The following is a 17,745-nucleotide window of genomic DNA, read 5'->3' as shown; positions in this document are numbered from 1 at the left end:
GCAGTAGGTCTCAACAATGGGTTTAAGATAGTTCATAAACCATGCTGTAAACAAATACGCTGTCATCCAGGCTGGATTGTTCCATTTATAGAGCACTGGCAGAGGAGATTTAGCATAATTCTTAAGGGCCCTAGGATTTTCAGAATGCTAAATGAGTCTTGGTTTCAGTTTAAAGTGACCAGCTATATTAGCCTGTAACAAGAAGGTCAGCTTGTCCTTTGAAGCTTTGAAGCCAGGCATTGACTTACCCTCCTTAGCTATTAAAGTCCTCAATGTCATCTTCTTCCAGTAGAAAGCGGTTGCATTGACACTGAAAATCTGTTGTTTAGTGTAACCACCCTCATCAGTGATGTTAGCTAGATCTGGATAACTTGCTGCACCATCTAAGTCAGCACTTATTGCTTCATCTTGTACTTTTATACCACGGAGATGGGTTCTTTCCTCCAATCTCATGAACCAACCTTTGCTAGCTTCGAACATTTTTCTGTAGCTTTTTGACCCCTTTCAGTCTTCATAGAATTAACCAGAGTTAGGCCTTACTCTGGATTAGGCTTTCGCTTCAGGGAATGTTGTGGCTGGTTTGATCTTTCCAGACCATTCAAACTTCCTTCATATCAGTAAGAAGGCTGTTTGGCGTTTTTATCATTTGTGTGTTTACTGGAGTAGCACTTTTAATGTCTTTCAAGAACTTTTTCTTTGCATTTGCAACTTGGCTAACTGTTTGATGCAAGTGGCCTAGGTTTTGGCCTTTCTCAGCTTTTGACATGCCTTCCTCACTATGCTTAATCATTTCTAGCTTTTGATTTCAAATGAGAGATGTCTATTTCTTTCACTTGAAAACTTAGAAGCCATTGTAAGGTTAATAATTGGCCTAATTTCAATATTGTTGTGTCTCAGGCAATAGGGAGGCCTGAGAAGGGTGAGAAAGATGGGGGAACAGCCAGTTCCATACACTGATCAGTCAGAACACACATCATTTATTGATGAAGTTTGTTATCTCATATGGGTGCAATTTGTGACACTCCAGAACAATTATAAAAGTGACATCAAAGGTCACATATCACAGATCACCATAACAGACAAAATAACAATGAAAAAGTTTAAAATACTGTGAGAATTATCAGAGACATGAAGTAAGCATGTGCTATTGGAAAAATAGCACCAAAAATAGTGCCAGTAGACTTGTTTGACACAGGGTTCTCACAACCCTTCAATTTGTAAAAAAGAAAAAAAAAGTATCTGCAAAGTGCAATAAAGCAAACCATAACAAAATGAGCTATTGCCTGTACATTTATGAATTATCTCTCTGCTATTAGAATTCAAGCTTTATGAGGGCAGGGACTTTACAGCTTTTGTTCACTCTCATATTCTCAGGACCCAAAATAGTGTCTGACAAATAATAGGTGCTCAGTAAATATTTATTGAAAGAATTAGTAAATAAAATTTGCTTGTGAGTTTCAAATGGGATAAAAGCAGAATACAAGACAACTTTGAAGTCTTTTCAACACCTTAATATTATGCTTAGAATTTTTAAAAACCTGTATTCTCAAGTACAGTATTTTCACTGGTTTTCCCTAAAACAACATGAACTTTACTAGAAATCTCTTAGGTGTAAGTAGAGAAGATATGACGAAGGTTATAGTTATTAAAGTCAAAATAACTATCGATCTTTTAAAAACATACATGAGATCATGTTACTCCCCTGCTAAATCTCTCCAGTGGTTTTTCACTGCACTTTGACTTATATTAAAATTCCTTCTCATGGCACATAATCTGGCTCCAGCTGACTTCCAGACCTCATCTCGTCTTTGTTATTCACCTCCCCACCATCTCAGCAGTCTTCTCTGTGGCCCAACAAGGCATGAGGCTGGTTCCTGCTAAAAGGCCTTAGTACTTACTTAGAACAAGTACTTAGTATTTGTTCTGTCTGCCTGAACACTTTCTGCTCACTTCTCCACAAAGCTGGTTTCTTATCATTCAGAGCTCAAAGTCTAAACCCCAAAGTGCCCTCCATGATCAATCTAATAATAATCATATGAGCTGCTCCCTCCCCACGCCCCAGGATATGTGCACCTATGACTCTGCTTTTCTTTATTTATCATTAGAAATGGCTTTGTTGTTTTTCCATCCTCCACTAGAGTACAACCTCTGTGAGCATGGGGACCTTGTCTGCCATTCACAGACGTGCCTCTGCTGCAGCCTGCCTCAGTGTGGGTGCTCTGTGAGCGTCTACTGTGTCTGAAGGCTGGCTGTGTCTTCATCAGAAAGCTGCTTTTCCTCTTCCATCAGTCCGCCCGGCTGACCTAGAGCTGGTTGAGGTTCGGGCCTCCTCCTAGTTCCTCAGTGCTTCCGCACCCCCTGCCCTGTACCTCTCAGGTCGTTACCTTGATGGCCCCCGTGGCTATCTGGATATGGTGCAGCCGTCGCAGCGTGCTCTCTCTGTCGATGAAGTAGGAGGCGGCCAGCTGGTGCAGGGTCTCCAGGGACACGGCCGAGCTGTTCCCACTGCCCCCGATTATAGAGGCACCTCCTGTTGTCTCTGTCTTTCTTCCCAGTTTCCGCTTGTCCACAAAAATGGTCAGGGACTCTTCTCCTATGGTGAACAACACGAGTGTATTGGTGAGGCTCTCTGCTCTTGAATCCCCTACCAATAGGAACATAAACCCTTGGCCAGGGTAAACACAGCTGAGAGAGAGCACAGCCCCTGCTGCCAAGCTCTTCCCCCAGCCCTTACCATCTTTAGAAGAGGCTCATCAGAGGGAGCCACAGGCCAGCGGCCTCGCTGCCTGAAAGGCCCTCTTGCAAAGCTCAGTCCCCCTGCCCTCAGCTTATCTGTTTAACATCTTCTATTGAACTCTGTCTCAAGCAATCCTCCTCCATAGGGGAGACACAATTCTCTCTCTCAAGTTGTTTACGAGGAGTCTCGTGGCTTTTTCTGCTCTCTCGGGAAGGGCAAAAGCCTTGAAGCTCCATCTCCCTCCACCCCATCAAACACTCAACACCTGCCGCATGCCGACAGCTGGCCTGAGCCCTGGGAGAGCTTGTTTGGGTCGATTGGACAGTGAGCTAAATGTTATAATGAATCCTGCTTCCTTCTTCCCAGGGCAGAGGGAACTCTGCATCTTCAGAGCTTTTGATCCTGCCCTGGTAGGTTCTAGCCCACATTGCTGCACCCTACCCCCACCCTCCGCCCCACAAGAGGGTGATTCATCAGCCCAGAACCACTGGAGTTGTTTGGACAGTTTCCAATCTTTATCGAGAGGAAGAGGGGTCAGTACTCTAGGGACTTTGACTTCTTTGCCTGTGAGTCTGACCATTGTAGCCACAGCAAACATTAGAAAGTGGCGAAGCCTCAGGGGTTGGGTGACTCAGCGAAGCGAAAACTGGGAGCGCCCCCTGCTGGCAAGTGCTTGTTAGGAGCCTGTCCACCTCCAACCGCCATACACAACTTCCCCTCCTCAGGAGAGCCTTATAAGCAAATAGAGATGCTCTGGGGTAAATTGAGATGTCAAGAGACTACACTGTTTTCAAATGCACCAGAAAGACTTCTGAGGCCATAAAAGACCAGGAGGAACAAAAGACTGTTGGAGCTATACTACATAAGACTTAACGTTATTTCCAACGGTCTGGCAACCAATTAGCTTAGGATTGTGATGTTGCTTACCTCCAAGGGTGGCAGAAAGTAAGAAATGAGTGCCGTACTTTTTAATCAGGTTTTCTGTAACCTGTTGCAGATTGGGTCTCCTTCCAAGGAGTCGAATGTTCCGGATAAACTCTGGGGCAAGAGGCAATGGCAAACTGAAGAAGTCCTTCCTTTCTAGAGCCAAGTTGTTCACCTTCCAACGGGCAAACTCCCTGGAGGAAAAGCCAAGGGGTAAGGAAAAGCTGACCGTGTTTCAGAGCAAGAGGCATAAAATCTGAAGTAGGTAATGTTCTTCCTCCACTTGCAACCACTCATCTCCTCTCAGCCCACATCCCCCCTACCCCCCCCCCCCACCCGCTGGAGGTGCCCAGTGTCTGGCAGAGGCCCCTTAGCCTCTCATCATTCACATGCTTTAAGAAAGCTCTGTCTCCACTGACCTCCATCAGAGTCTCTCCCAGCCAACTTTCTCATCAGGCAGTAGTTGATTAGCTTATTCACATGAAGTCATGGTTTACAGTGTCGAGTAGTAGAAAAAACACACATTGGAACAGTGATTTGCAAAGATGTGATCTAATCACAGCTGTCTTATAGTGAATGAATCACATCACCTGTCATGGCCTCAGTTACTCACCTGTGAAGTCAGGAGGCTTGCTCTAGAACCACTGCCCTCACATTTTGATCTCTGATCCCCTTCACACTGTTAAAAATTATTGAATCCCCATTTTTGTACATGTGGCTTAGAGCTATTGAGATTTACCATTGTAGAAATTAAAACTGAGAAAATCAACATTTGTTATTTCATTTAGAGATAACATTAATAAACCCATTACATAAAACCTAACCTTTTCATGACAACTGTATGTTCTGAAACAAAACAAATTTAGCAAGAAGAGTGGCATGGCTTTGCATGTTTGCAAATCTCTTTAATATCAGGCTTAGCAGAAAAGAGCTGCACTCTCATATTTGCTTCTACATTCAATCTGTTTTCATAATTGTGGATTTTCATCTTTGGTACTACACTAAACTAAACAGATGGTAGTTTCTTAAAGGTTAGTTACAATATGGAATCTGAAATCATATCAGTGAACTTTTCATGCTTTGTTACATTAAATCCAGTGTTCTATATTGTAATCTGAATGGATCTTTCTATCCTGCATAATGTTGTAACATCATGTGTTGGTCATCTGGAAAATATCAGGTCACCGAGTTATGCAGATCTTCCACGTTTTGACATTTTTCATTATGTAATATTAAAACATCTCACTATGTAATATCATGACCAATCTCTTCAAAGTCTTTAAATATTAGGAAAATGTCAAGTTCATGAGGATGAATGCAAGTTTTCTAAAATTTGAATTTTCATTTAAAAGTTTAAATTGTATTATTGGTAACAAATACTGTCAGGTGTTTTCCTTGCAGAGGCTGGCTTAGTTAATTGTTTTTTTTTTTTGGAGAAACGTCTGCCAGACATCCAAGTCTGAATAATCATAGTTTGCCTGTTGCTTGTGCTTTCAAGAAAAATGGAGTTCCATGAAAAAAGTGGCTAATTCAGCTTGCAACTCAACCGCAAAAGTATTTTTCCTTGAGACAATTGTAGTACTTAAGTAGCCTCAGATTTGCTTTATGTGCACTTCCCATTTCATCTTACAGAATATTAAAAACACATGTACCCAAGGGTCAAGATTTAATAAAATTAATAAATGTTTCTGCTTTAAGTGAAGCGCGTGTGTGTGTGTATGTGTGCGCGCATGTGTGGTTGTGTGTTTAGGTGCAAGTGTGTAATGAAGAATACATGACTCCTAGTGTTATGTGGTGTCACTGCCTTTATTCAAATTAAGGTACCAGCAGTTTTATTTTGTACCTTCAGTGCAAATGTCAACATGAACACTCTGAAATAGACTAAGAGGATCCATATTTTAAGAAGCCTTATTTTAGAAGATTGCAAAGTCGTTCGTTTCTAATCCTGTTGAAGATTTTAATTTTCAAGCTTTGCTCCTCATTGGAATGTCTGCATTTTAAAGGGGACAGGTTTATAAATCTTTGTCTTGGGATGAAATTTAAAGAATCATATCCATTCATAAGAAATGAGTTTTACATTGTCCCCCAAATTGTACTGGTAAGAACAGCTCCACTGCCTTAGGAAGCAACAAAATGTAAAGTGTTTACACCCTCTTCACCCATCCCAAATCTGCCCATCATAACAGTGCCAAACCTTGGTCTAACCTTCCCCAAATGTCCATGAAATGCAAATGATAGGGTTACATAAAAATAAAATAATTAAAAATAAATAAATAGATTTTTGACAAAGATGCCAGGAACACACATTTGGGAAAGGAGAAATCTTTAATAAATGGTGCTGAAAAAACATAACATCCACATGCAGAAGAATAAAACTTATCTTTCGCCATGTACAAAAATCAGCTCAAAATGAATGAAATACTTAAATGTAAGACTCAAAACTATAAAACTAATAGAATAAAGTATAGGGGAAAAGCTTTATGACATTGATGTGGGCAAGATTTTTTGGGTAAGAACTCAAAAGCACAGGCAACCAAAGCAAAAACAAACAAATGAGATGACATCAAACTCAAAAGCTCCTACATAGTAAAGGAAACAACAGAGTGAGGAGACAACCTACAGAACTGAAGAAAATATTTGCAAATTATGAGTCCAATAAAGGGTTCATATCCAGACTATGTAAAGAACTCAAATAACTTAACAGCAAAAGAACAATTTTTTTTAAATGGGCAAAAGAGTTAAATAGACATTTTTCAAACGAATACATAAAAATGGCCAGCAGGTGCATGATAAAATGCTCAACATCACTAATCATCAGGGAAATACAAATCAAATGCACAGTGAGATGTCACCTCACCCTTGTTAGAATAGCTGTTATCAAAAAGCCAGAAAATAACAAATGCTGGCCAGGATGCAAAGAAAGGGGAACTCTAATACACTGTTGGTGGGAGTGTAAATTAGTGCAGTCATTATGAAAACAGCATGAAGATTCCTCAGAAAACTAAAAATAGAACTACCATGTGATCTAGCAATCTCACTACTAGGTACATATTCAAAGGAACTGAAATTAGTATATCAAAGAGCTATCTGCACCCTCATGTTTATTGCAGCACCATTCAAAACGACCAAAATATGGAATCCACCTCAATTTCCACAAACTGATGATATACACAATGAAATACTATTCAGCTGGGAAAAGAATGAAATCCTATCATTTGCAGCAACATGGATGAACCTGGAGGACATCATGTTAAGTGAAATAAGCCAGGCATAGAAAGACAAATACCACATAACCTCACTCATATGTAGAGTCTAAAAAAGTTGATATCAAGGAATTGAAGAGTAGAATAGTGGTTACCAGAGGCTAGGAAGGGTAGTAGGAAAGGGAAATGGGGAGAGCTTGGTTAACGGATACAAAGTTACAGTTAGGAAGAATAAGTTCTGTGCTTTATTACATAGTAGGGTGACCATGGCTAATAATAATGTACTGTAGATTTTAAGTAACTAGAAAAAAGGATCTTGAAAGTTATCACCACAAAGAAATGATACATGTTTGAGGTGATGTATATGCTAACTCCCTTGATTTGATCATTATTCAGTGTATGCATGTATTGAAACATCACACCAATACACTGTTGTGCCAGATATGTCAATTATGAACAAAATTTTTAAAATTAAAATTATAAATACATAAATAAATAAAAATCCATGCTACATTTGATGCATAATCCCCCCATCTAACTCTGGAGACTGACAGGGGAGGAGCATGTGTCAAATACTACTAGGGAAACAAAGAAAAGCGGGTGACTAATAATTCATGGTTCCAACAAGGTCTTCAAAATTCCTGCTGTGTAGCTTTATTTATCTAAGCAGGTAAGTTCATAATAACATATTGTCAGTTATTTCCTTTGTGCAGCAAGTGCTAAACTTTAATTAAAGTACAGAGTATTTGTCAAAAGTATTTTCTATCCCAAACCTCACTGCAGGGTAAAGAACAGTTGCCTAATCTCATCTCTAATTGGCTGGATGGAAACTAGAATCCTCTCACTGGTTAGTTGATAATTACATTGATGAATCATAAAATCAGATTACTACAAGCAAACAAACAAACAAAAAACCTTAGGGTCATCAAACCCAGCCCCCTTGCTTTGGGATAGGGCACATCTAGACTTCATTAACTAATGGTTTCTAACCTATTATTTTTCTAGATTGCTGGGGGGAAAAGACATTATTACATTTTCCATAGTTTCTTACAATGGTCAAAGCCCCTCACAGAAAGGAAAGGCCAACTTAGCATAGAGGTGGGGCCCACTTTAATTAAATATAATAAATAAAAATTGGTAGTCAGTTGTGTGACCCAGTCAGACACTGGGTCTGGATGGGAATTAGTATTCTCTAGTTTCCTCATGTTTCTCGTAAAACAGAGAGGGCAAGAGGTTTACCTAAAGCAATAAAGCCAGTTGATAATAGAACCAGAACAAAAAACTAGTGTGCTGACCCTCCTTCTATGCTATTAACAGAAACTATGATGGCAGTGACAATAGTCACAACTGAGACTCAGAGAGACTAAGAAAGTAGTGTGGATGAAATCACAGTTAGTAAATGACAGAGTTGTGCTTAAAACCCAGGCCAATATCGTACTGCTGTTTCTATAGCACTGTTTTCCTTCGAGTAGATGAGGTTAAGTATTAAGTGTATTTTATCAAATTCTAATTTTTTTGTGGTGTTTGGTATCCTTTAACACACATACTTTTATTACCCAGAACATTCCACTTTTTACATTTTCCACATAAAACATGGATTAGTTGTATATTCAAAACATAGCATAACGTTTGCACCACAGCAAAATGTTCCTGGATTAAGGCAATTTTAACATGCCCATTTGCAGGAGAAGAAATTGAGATGCCTCAAAAAGCCAAGTCCATACAGAAGGTACATGGGAGGAATCACAGATAAAGGCCTGAGTCCAGCTCCTGTGGCTGCTAAAGAAATCATAACACAGAATAATGAATGACCTAGAAAAAGGAATGATACTGTCTCAGGAAGTTTTTTATGAGCAAATAATAAAAAATAATGGCTAACATTTAATGAATTTTTAGTATGTGAGAGGCATTCCAAGCATCTTACAAGGATTAGTTAATATTATATTCAAAACACCATATAAGGGGGAAAATATAAGTATCTTCATTGATAGATGATGAAATTGAGGTACAAATAAGTTAATTTGCCCAGTAGTTTAACTACTAGTTAAGTTGTTTAAGCCAGTAGGTGGCAAGGTCAGGATTTAAACACGGACTGTCTGACTCCAGTACCCACAGTCTTTGCCGCTAGGCTATACTACTTTCATCTGTGAAACTCTAAGGAACAACTGTGCTATGGAGTAAAAGTGTGTGCATGTAGGGGAAGAGAGTTTCAGAGTTTCAATAGTGCCATATAGGGACTATAAGGATAGGGACTATATTTGGAGAATTTCACTGGAGAAAGAATCCATAAGAATGCATACAAGTGGCAGCTGGGCGCCATGGCTCACACCTGTAATCCCAGCACTTTGGGAAGCCGAGGTGGGTGGATCACAAGGTCAGGAGTTCGAGACCAGCCTGACCAAGATGGTGAAACCTGGTCTCTACTAAAAATACAAAAATTAGCCGGGCACAGTGGCAGGTGCCTGTAATCCCAGCTACTCGGAAGGCTGAGGCAGGAGAATAGTTTGAACCTGGGAGGCGGAGGTTGCAGTGAGCTGAGATTGTGCCATTGCACTCCAGCCTGGGCAACAGGGCAAGACTCCATCTCAAACAAACAAACAAACAAACAAAAAAGAATACATAAAAGTGGCTACATTTGCCAAAGAACAAAAAACAAAAAAGCCTAAATCTACTTTCATCACAAACTACAGCGGGCTATCAACTCAGAATTAGGCTCAAGTGGGCATGGTGGCTAGTGCCTGTAGTCCCAGTTACTCAGAAGGCTGAGGTGGGAGGATCTTTTGAGCCCAGGAGTTTGAGTCCAGCCTGGGAAACATAGCAAGACCCCAGTCTCAAAAAATATTAGGCATAAGGCCTCAGCCACAGGAGTTCGAGTCCAGCCTGGGCAACATAGCAAGACTCCTGTCTCAAAAAAGAAACATTAGGCATAAGTACTCAGCCACAGAAAGGTTCAGACTCTCAGGGCTCCCAGTGATTTTCTCTTCAGCCCCAATACATTTCTTCCTTGCCCTTTGGGGCCCTTCTTGGAACCAAAATAATGGAGAAACATCTGTGAGTGGTGTTTGAGCCAGAAAGTGGTAAAAATGTGCTTACAGAACTTATTAACCTGGTTCTTTCCAGCATCTGCAAACCTTAGAGGCAATACTGGAAGGCAGCCTGAGCTATTCAAAGAAGAAATGTTCATTTCCGATTTTTCATTTAGCAGTTTTCCCCCCAGTAATAGAATAATCAAGGCTTTTTTTTTTTTTAACTAAGAAAAAGATGTTTTCTATATATCAATTATATTAACACACACTGCTTCAATTAAGCCATCATCTTTGTTTCAATTAAGATATCAAGTAAATCTCCATTTCAATTTAGCCATTTCTCCTAAAATCTTCTCCCACTGTGTTTGTTACACAGTAAACAATCTGAGAAAGCAAACATTTCTAACAGCACCATAGTCCCTATGTAAAGTGTCTTTAGAATAGGAGCGGCCACTGCATTCAGGGCTCACAGGTTCAGCCAAAGGGTAAAGAGAGCTCTTTTTGCCTGTAAAATGCATTCACGTTGCACATATAAAGGGTGCTTCAGTAAACTGCTATAATTAACAAAAATTCAATTTTCCATCTTCCTCTAGCATGCTTTAGGTTAGCCTAGAGTGAACAACGTATATTTCCGTGAAAGGGTGAACATACACATAAAATCATTAATAAAAACCAAACCAATGTCCAGGGAAGGGATAACCCAGCCTGGAAGGTATAATCCAGTGTGTTAAATCAGCCAAGGATACTGACACTCAGAATATTTTAGATATAATGATATCTAAATAATCAGTGCTGAAGTAATTGTAGTTATCTTTATCCCAAATTGCATAACACTGGTGGCTCAGAATGCCAAAAAATGATGCTTCTGGTTGTAACTGAGTTTAGGGATTTCCCCAAAAAGGGGCCCTGCAATAGGAGAGTTGAACCACGGCCATGCCAAATCTCAGGCACAGGAGCTTCAGCAGGGTTTTGAGACTCGGCCAGCTCTGGGTTTGAGGCAAAAGGGTCTCCGATGAGAATACTAAATGGCTACAAATGTTCCTAATTCAAAAGATGTAAATAAAAAGTGTTGCCTCCAACTCAAGCTACTGACTCATGTCAGCAGCCACCTGCAGCACTATGTTACACCAGGTCAACAAGAAATCTCCCAGCAAGAATCTCCCTGCAGGGTCTCGTGCCTGAAGATGAAAGGCTCAGAAAGAGCACAGCTGGGGTCTTCCAGCCCAGGTGCTGTTTCCAGCAGCTGCACACGGAAGCACCACTTTCCAGGCTCATAAACTGAGAACATTGACCTGGCCCCTGTGAAGAGTCATTACCTATGAAGCCTCCCTCCCTATGAAGCCTTAAGGGGAAGAGTATGAAAACACACACCCACACAAACCTCAGTGAAGCTGAAATCTAGAAGTACAGGTTGAGTGTCCCTAATCCGTAAATCTGAAATCTAAAATGTTCCAAAATCCATAACTTTTTGAGTATCAACATGATTCTCAAAGGGAACACTCACTGGAGCATTTAGAATTTCATATTTTCAGATTAGAGATGCTGATCCAGTATAATGCAAATATTCTAAAATCTGAAAAAAATTCAAAATATTTCTGGTCCCCCAAAATTTTTGTATAAGTGATACTCAACCTGTAATGAATACTGGAGCCTACAATGTGGGTGGTTGTGCTATAACTTCACGCGAACAACCGGATTATTCTGTTACCAATTTTTTAATAGATCTTTCATCTTTCCACCTCTGCGGGGGATGCATGTTCAGGCCCATTTCCAAGTCCACAGATAGGGCTGTCATTTGGAAAGTCACATCCTGCATCCTAAGCATGCAGCTCTACCCACCCCCCTCCACCGCGGCACCCCTGCAGGCTTGGCACCAACCTATCCCAGTGTCACTGTGCCCCTGCATACTAGGAGACATTTGTTCCTCCTGTGTTAGACTCCAGGCTGGGTTTACTGAGGAGGAAATCAATGCTGCTTCCAGCAGAGCCAACCAATCACCCCCTGCTCACCATTCTGCGTTTCTCAGAAAAGGACTTGAAAGACGGTGGGGAAGTCTTAAGGCAACCACGGAACCCACTTTGCAAACAATGACAGAAGGAGTGGGCTGTCCGGGTAGGGACATTGACCTCTATTATTTGGCCTTCCTGATCTATTTCCAATGATCTATCTTTTGGGGACACACCCTCCAACTTTTTGTGCTCAAAAGGACTGCAGTGCTGAAAGAGACTTGGCTATTATTCTCCAAACAGTTGTCATATGAACCAAACTGGTTTTCCCTGAAAAATGAAGGTAAATACAGGACATGTTATTGAATAAAATGTTTAAGAACTCTGGAGCAAAAGAGATAGACTGGCCTTAAGCCAAGGACATAGTTTTCTTGTCATTTTTCCTAGGACTTTACTTTGTCTACTTACACTGTCAACCAATGACCCATGGGAAATTTTCTCACATACCAACCAGTTCTGGGTAAGTGCAACTGCCTTTGTTCTCAGAGCCTTTGTCTTGGAGATTTGCCTTTCCCCAATTAGCTTGAGACTTGCCAATTGGACAGAGGAAACTCAGTAAATACCACTGAGTGTCACGCCGCTGATTTTCCTAAAGAATTTCAGACACAGGAAGCCTTCTCTTTCTTCATCTTTCTACCAATATACCTCACACCCAGGGCTACTGCTCCCATCACAGAACTCAATCCACCAAGCGATGACATCACCATTTTGTCTTTTTCATAGGACTCACATTTTTCATCTTGAAAAACTCACATGAACAAGAATAGCCAAAGCCAACATATACATTGGCTGATGCCAGTTTTTTATCCAGTGACTCAGCTATGATGGTTTCACATTCTCTATCAAGCTGGACATTTTAGGGGCTTAACGATATATCATACTTTGGCTCCTATACAGAGGCAGTATTTCTAGACGCATCACATCACCAAGAGATTTCTATCTCAACAACAGATTACTGTAATGTACTTGGCTATTAGAGACTTTACTGCTATAATGAATAGGATATGATTAATCTGAGTTATAAAAAGAAATGATAATAAAAACCATAATCTCATATATTGGTGTAGTGCTTTCCTGAGAGATTGGGGGGAAGTGGTAAAGCAGTGATGGAACCCACTTTGCAAACAATGACAGAAGCAGTCAGCTATCATGGTAGGGACATTGACCTTCTCTATTCTTTGGCCCTCCTGATCTATTTCCAGTAGTCTCTCTTTTGGGGGCACCCCCTCTAACTTTTAGTGCTCAAAAGGACTACAGTACTGAAAGGGATGCGGCTATTATTCTCCAAACAGTTGTCTTGATATGAACCAAACTGGTTTTTTTGCACACAATTTTTACACACACTTATTTTATCTATACAGGGACCTTGGGAGAAAGGGAGAGAAAATATCATTAATCAACTATTAAGCTTTTACATGTTAACACATGAGGAGACAGAGAAACTGAGAGAAATGACTTGCCCCAAGTCTCAGTTGACTAATGGTAGAGTTTAACTAGAACCTAGACCATACTACCAATGATTTTCTGCCTTTGTCTGTGACCTGTGTTCCAGCTCAGGGACTACTGTCCACCTTTGTCATACTTCCCAGGTGATTCTTTTGGCTTGTTTACCACTGTGGCTGGGAGAGATCCCCAGGCAGGAAGGCTTCAGTCCAGGAGTCATTTGGTTAAGTAGTATCTCAGACCTTGCAACTCTTAGAGACACAAGAGCAGAAATGAGGCCATCTCTTCCCTGATGTCCTGGTGCTCTCCATCTTTTCACTATCTGGGAGAATTCAAGAAGCCTGGCATGGAGGTAATTTAGCAGCCTGCTGTGTTCTCAAACAACGGCCCGTAAACAATGATTGGCCAATTTCATTCTAATCTTCCCAATTTTGCTCTAATTAAAATCAAGCTGCAGCTTTCAAACAGTTTAATTAAGGCTGATTGGGAGAAATGGGGGAGGGGAGAGTCAAGCTTAAAGGAGGAGGAGGAGATCACTGTTTGGCTAGTCTCACACTGCCCTGGTGGGGCTTGGGGACATAGGGAGGGCACTGAGAGTGGTGTGTTTATAGAATCAACATGAAAGACAACAGACTCACTGGAATGAGGGCCCAGTGAATCTGTGCAACCAGAAGGAACTGAAGAGGGAGCTGAGACCTGTATCTTCCCAGGCACACACTGTCAGGTCTTTCCTGACATCCCAAACTGCTCCCCAGCATCTCATCGGCTCAACTATGAACAGAGCATGGCTGTGTTCACCACTATCTGCCTCCCATTGTGCTTGTCTTTGCTCAGCAAGTGGCCCATGAGACACTTCTCTCATCAAATGTCTTCCTGAGCTTCCTTTATCTACTTGACTCCCAGAGAATTCCCACAGACTGGTAATTCCTTCCATTATTCTACAAGTTTATTCCTTTTGCAAAGAAATAGCCCCTCTGGTATTTTGGTGCATTTACTTTTTATGTGGGTCATTCTTCTTTGGACTAAATAGTTTTAGTTCCTTCAACAGTTTCCAGATTCCTAGGCCTACATGCTCAACCTTTTCTGCTTGCAATCAATGGTATTTCTTTTTAAAGATGGAAACCAAATTTGAACGCAATCCGGTAGATATATTCTGAGCCACTGAGAGTACGTTCGGATACAAGATCTGAATACATCATTATCACCATCGTTACGACCATTATCATCGTTTCAATTATTAGTGAGACCCTCTGTTTCTAGGAATGGAAGTAGATGCTTTATATATTTTTAAATTGTCACTGTAATCTTACAGATGTTGGTGTGGTTGCTTGAATCACCATTCTCGTCAGTATTAGGATGCCCTTTGACATGTTACTTTGCAATATCACTCACTTGTGAGGAGGGAGCTTATTTCCCTCCCTCAAGGATATTGGGTTTGGCTATGTGACTTTGCTTTGGACAAAGGAATGAGGGCAGAAGTGATTGTGTGCTGATTTGGGACCAAGACCTCAATAGATACTGCACATTTCCACTCTCTGTCTTGCATTTCTGCCCTTACTATGAGAATTGCTTCCCCCAGGTACTGCAGGTGCTGCTCTTTTAGCCTGGGTCCCAGAATAAACACCATTAGAAGAAACACCTAATGGCCTCCTTGCAGAACGGCAGCATGAAGCAAACCTAACCCAGCAAACCTGCACGTGCGTGAGTAAGAATACATTTTATTTTTTATTTTATTTTATTTTATTTTTCTGAAATGGAGTCTGTCACCCAGGCTGTAGTGTAGTGGCATGATCTTGGCTCACTGCAGCCTCTGCCTCCCAGGTTTAAGTAATTGTCTTGCCTCAGCCTCCCAAGTAGCTGGGACTACAAGCACATGCCAACACACCTAGCTAAGGAATAAATTATTTTTAAGCTACTGAATTTTGTTGCTTTTTGTATGCATCATTGTAGCAATAGTTAAATGACACACACCACAAGTGTTAGTCCTATTTTATAGCTAAGCTTGTTGAGGCTCAGATAACACACACAAGGACACAAAGATAAGTAAGAGGTGAAGGCAGTCTATGCTGTTGCTGCTATATATTTTTTATTAATGTACTTGAATATTACATTCATTTTTTAAAGACAAAAATATTCCTTGCTAACAGTAATCATATCATCAGTCGGTATCCCATATTTCTTTCCAGCCCCAGAATTTTTTTTTCTCAAGTATCACAGTCAAGTCAGGTCTCTTATATTTGTGACATTGATATTTTTAACTTTAATTTAGGGCTTTACATTTCACCCTCTATTTGCATTCCACCCTTTGTGGCAGAGGCTGGCAAGTTGTTTCCAAAGATGTTTCCATTTTCCTCCTGGGCTCACAGATGGACAATTTCCCCCCCCCCCCCCCCCCCCCCCTTCTGCATTTAAACATAGCCATGTGACTGAATTCTACAGCAGAATATGAGTCCAGGTCTATACCATCAAACCTCTCATGAAATCCGTCATGCTCTTTCTCTTCCCTTGTCTACCAGGATCCAGGACTCTGAGGCCCTAAGGGATGGCAGAGTGATGAGGCCGAAGGAGTCTTGGTCCTGAAGTGATTTCGTGAAGCAATCTCCTTTTATGTCTCTCATAAATTGTATTGTAGTGTGACATGAGCAAAAACAAACTTTCATTAAGTCACTCAGATTTGAAGACTATTTGTTTCAGCAGTTAGCCTACTTTGACTAATACTGTCTTGATTGTATCTATCCAATATTCTAGCCTGATGAAACCATCTTGGCTCTTGATCTCTTAACTGTATTGCCTAGCTGGATAAGGGTTCAGTTACTGTTCAAGCAGCCATGCTCCCATTACTTCTCAGTTCAGCAACAATCCTGTATGTGATCTCCCTTCTTCTTGCTTTCTGGGTCTAGGGGGAGATGGTGTTGGTCTTGAGCCCTTGTGTTTTATGCTGTGGGATCTTGGTGTGTGTGTCGTGCTCTATGGGGAGAATACCTGTCACTGTTAATGATTTATTTTGAACTATCTATAACTATAAAATCAGTGGCTAGATTAACTCAAGCTACAGTTAAGGAGAGCAGTATGTAGACTGTAAGTGATAAATCTGATTAATGTACAGAGATCTATTCATAAAGTAAGTCTGATAGAGTAAGACTACCTATTCTTTCTTCTTTCTCAATTAATCTTTTTATTTTCTCCCTGTACTCTTCTCTAGATTTCTCACTTTTTTTCATATTTACTAATGGGTGACCCCTCACAAAAAGAATAAGCATTTAGCTTGAAATAAACCAAATCTTTTTTTTCAGTTATCACTAAATAATCCTATAAAGGAAGTACTATTATTCCACCAATATTACTAATGAGAGAAAATGAGGCTCAGAGATGCAAAATAATTTACACAACTAAAAGCAGCAGAACTGCAGTTTAACCCAGTCAGTCTGATTCTGCAATTTAAACTGCAGTTTAACCCAGTCAGTCTGATTCTGCAATTTAAACTGCAGTTTAACCCAGTCAGTCTGATTCTGCAATTTAAACTGCAGTTTAACCCAGTCAGTCTGATTCCAGAGCCTTGAGTCTCAACCACATGTTTACTCCTTCATCTAATTTCATCCCAGAACATCCTACTCCTACTGAATGGTTTCATCCTCTTATTACGCCCTTATGCGTGGCAGACATGGTGCTGGGGTCAGGAGATATAAAAGTGAAATACAACATGTTCTTTGCCTGAAGGATCTCCGAGCCTAGTGAAGAGCAAAGAGAAATAAACGAGTGCACAAAAATAAGTTCGTATGGCAAAAATACGAACAAACTGATGGGGAATCATAGGTAGGAGAAACTAACTCTTGTAGGAGTCAAAGAAGACTTCACATGGCGATGATAATTTAGATGAGTTTGAAAGGTGAGAAGGAGCTCAGAGAAGATGGAAAGGGCTTTCGGGGTAGAGGGAATGGGTTATGGAAAGACACAGGACAACAAGCGGGCCTTCTGTGTCTGGGCAAATCGGAGGTATTCATTGGGACTGGAACAAAAGAAACACAGGAAGAAACAGTGGGGCACAATCAATGGCGGAGGGTCAGTATTCATTGACTATTTGTTGAAATAGGGAATGAATGGATTTGGAAGTGACTTTTATGCTAAGAAAATGGGTTTGGGTTTTATTTTTTGGGTACAGACAGACCAACAGGGACTTAGGCAGGTTGCATTAGAGAAGCAAGGGAACTATAAGTGGTAGACAATGAAGCCAGAGGAAAAGAAAAGGGGCTGGATTTGGAAGACAGTTCTGAGATGGAAGCCACACAACTCAGATGGGGAGAGAATGGAGAAGAGGCAGGAGTTACAGTAGCCAGATGGCTGTTCATACCAGAAGCACAGCAAAGAGTGTAGGAGATACAGGTGTATTAGGACCTCATGAGTTCAGC

At 40.7% G+C, this 17,745-nt stretch overlaps 1 protein-coding gene across 1 annotated transcript in view; it reads right to left on the bottom strand.

The window, feature by feature from the left end:
- The window catches only part of BRINP2 (BMP/retinoic acid inducible neural specific 2), a 111,287-nt gene that overhangs the window by 22,365 nt on the left and 71,177 nt on the right, over positions 1–17,745 (bottom strand). Inside the window, exons 3-4 of the mRNA XM_023231260.2 lie at positions 3,665–3,855; positions 2,385–2,593 (exon numbers count right to left, since the gene is read on the bottom strand). Coding sequence (XP_023087028.1) covers positions 2,385–2,593; positions 3,665–3,855 — 400 coding nt within the window. The remainder of the gene's footprint in view (positions 1–2,384; positions 2,594–3,664; positions 3,856–17,745) is intronic.

The sequence above is a fragment of the Piliocolobus tephrosceles genome, chromosome 1, assembly GCF_002776525.5.
Source record: "Piliocolobus tephrosceles isolate RC106 chromosome 1, ASM277652v3, whole genome shotgun sequence".
Classification (NCBI taxonomy): Eukaryota; Metazoa; Chordata; class Mammalia; order Primates; family Cercopithecidae; genus Piliocolobus; species Piliocolobus tephrosceles.
This window is presented reverse-complemented; position numbering and strand designations above follow the sequence as displayed.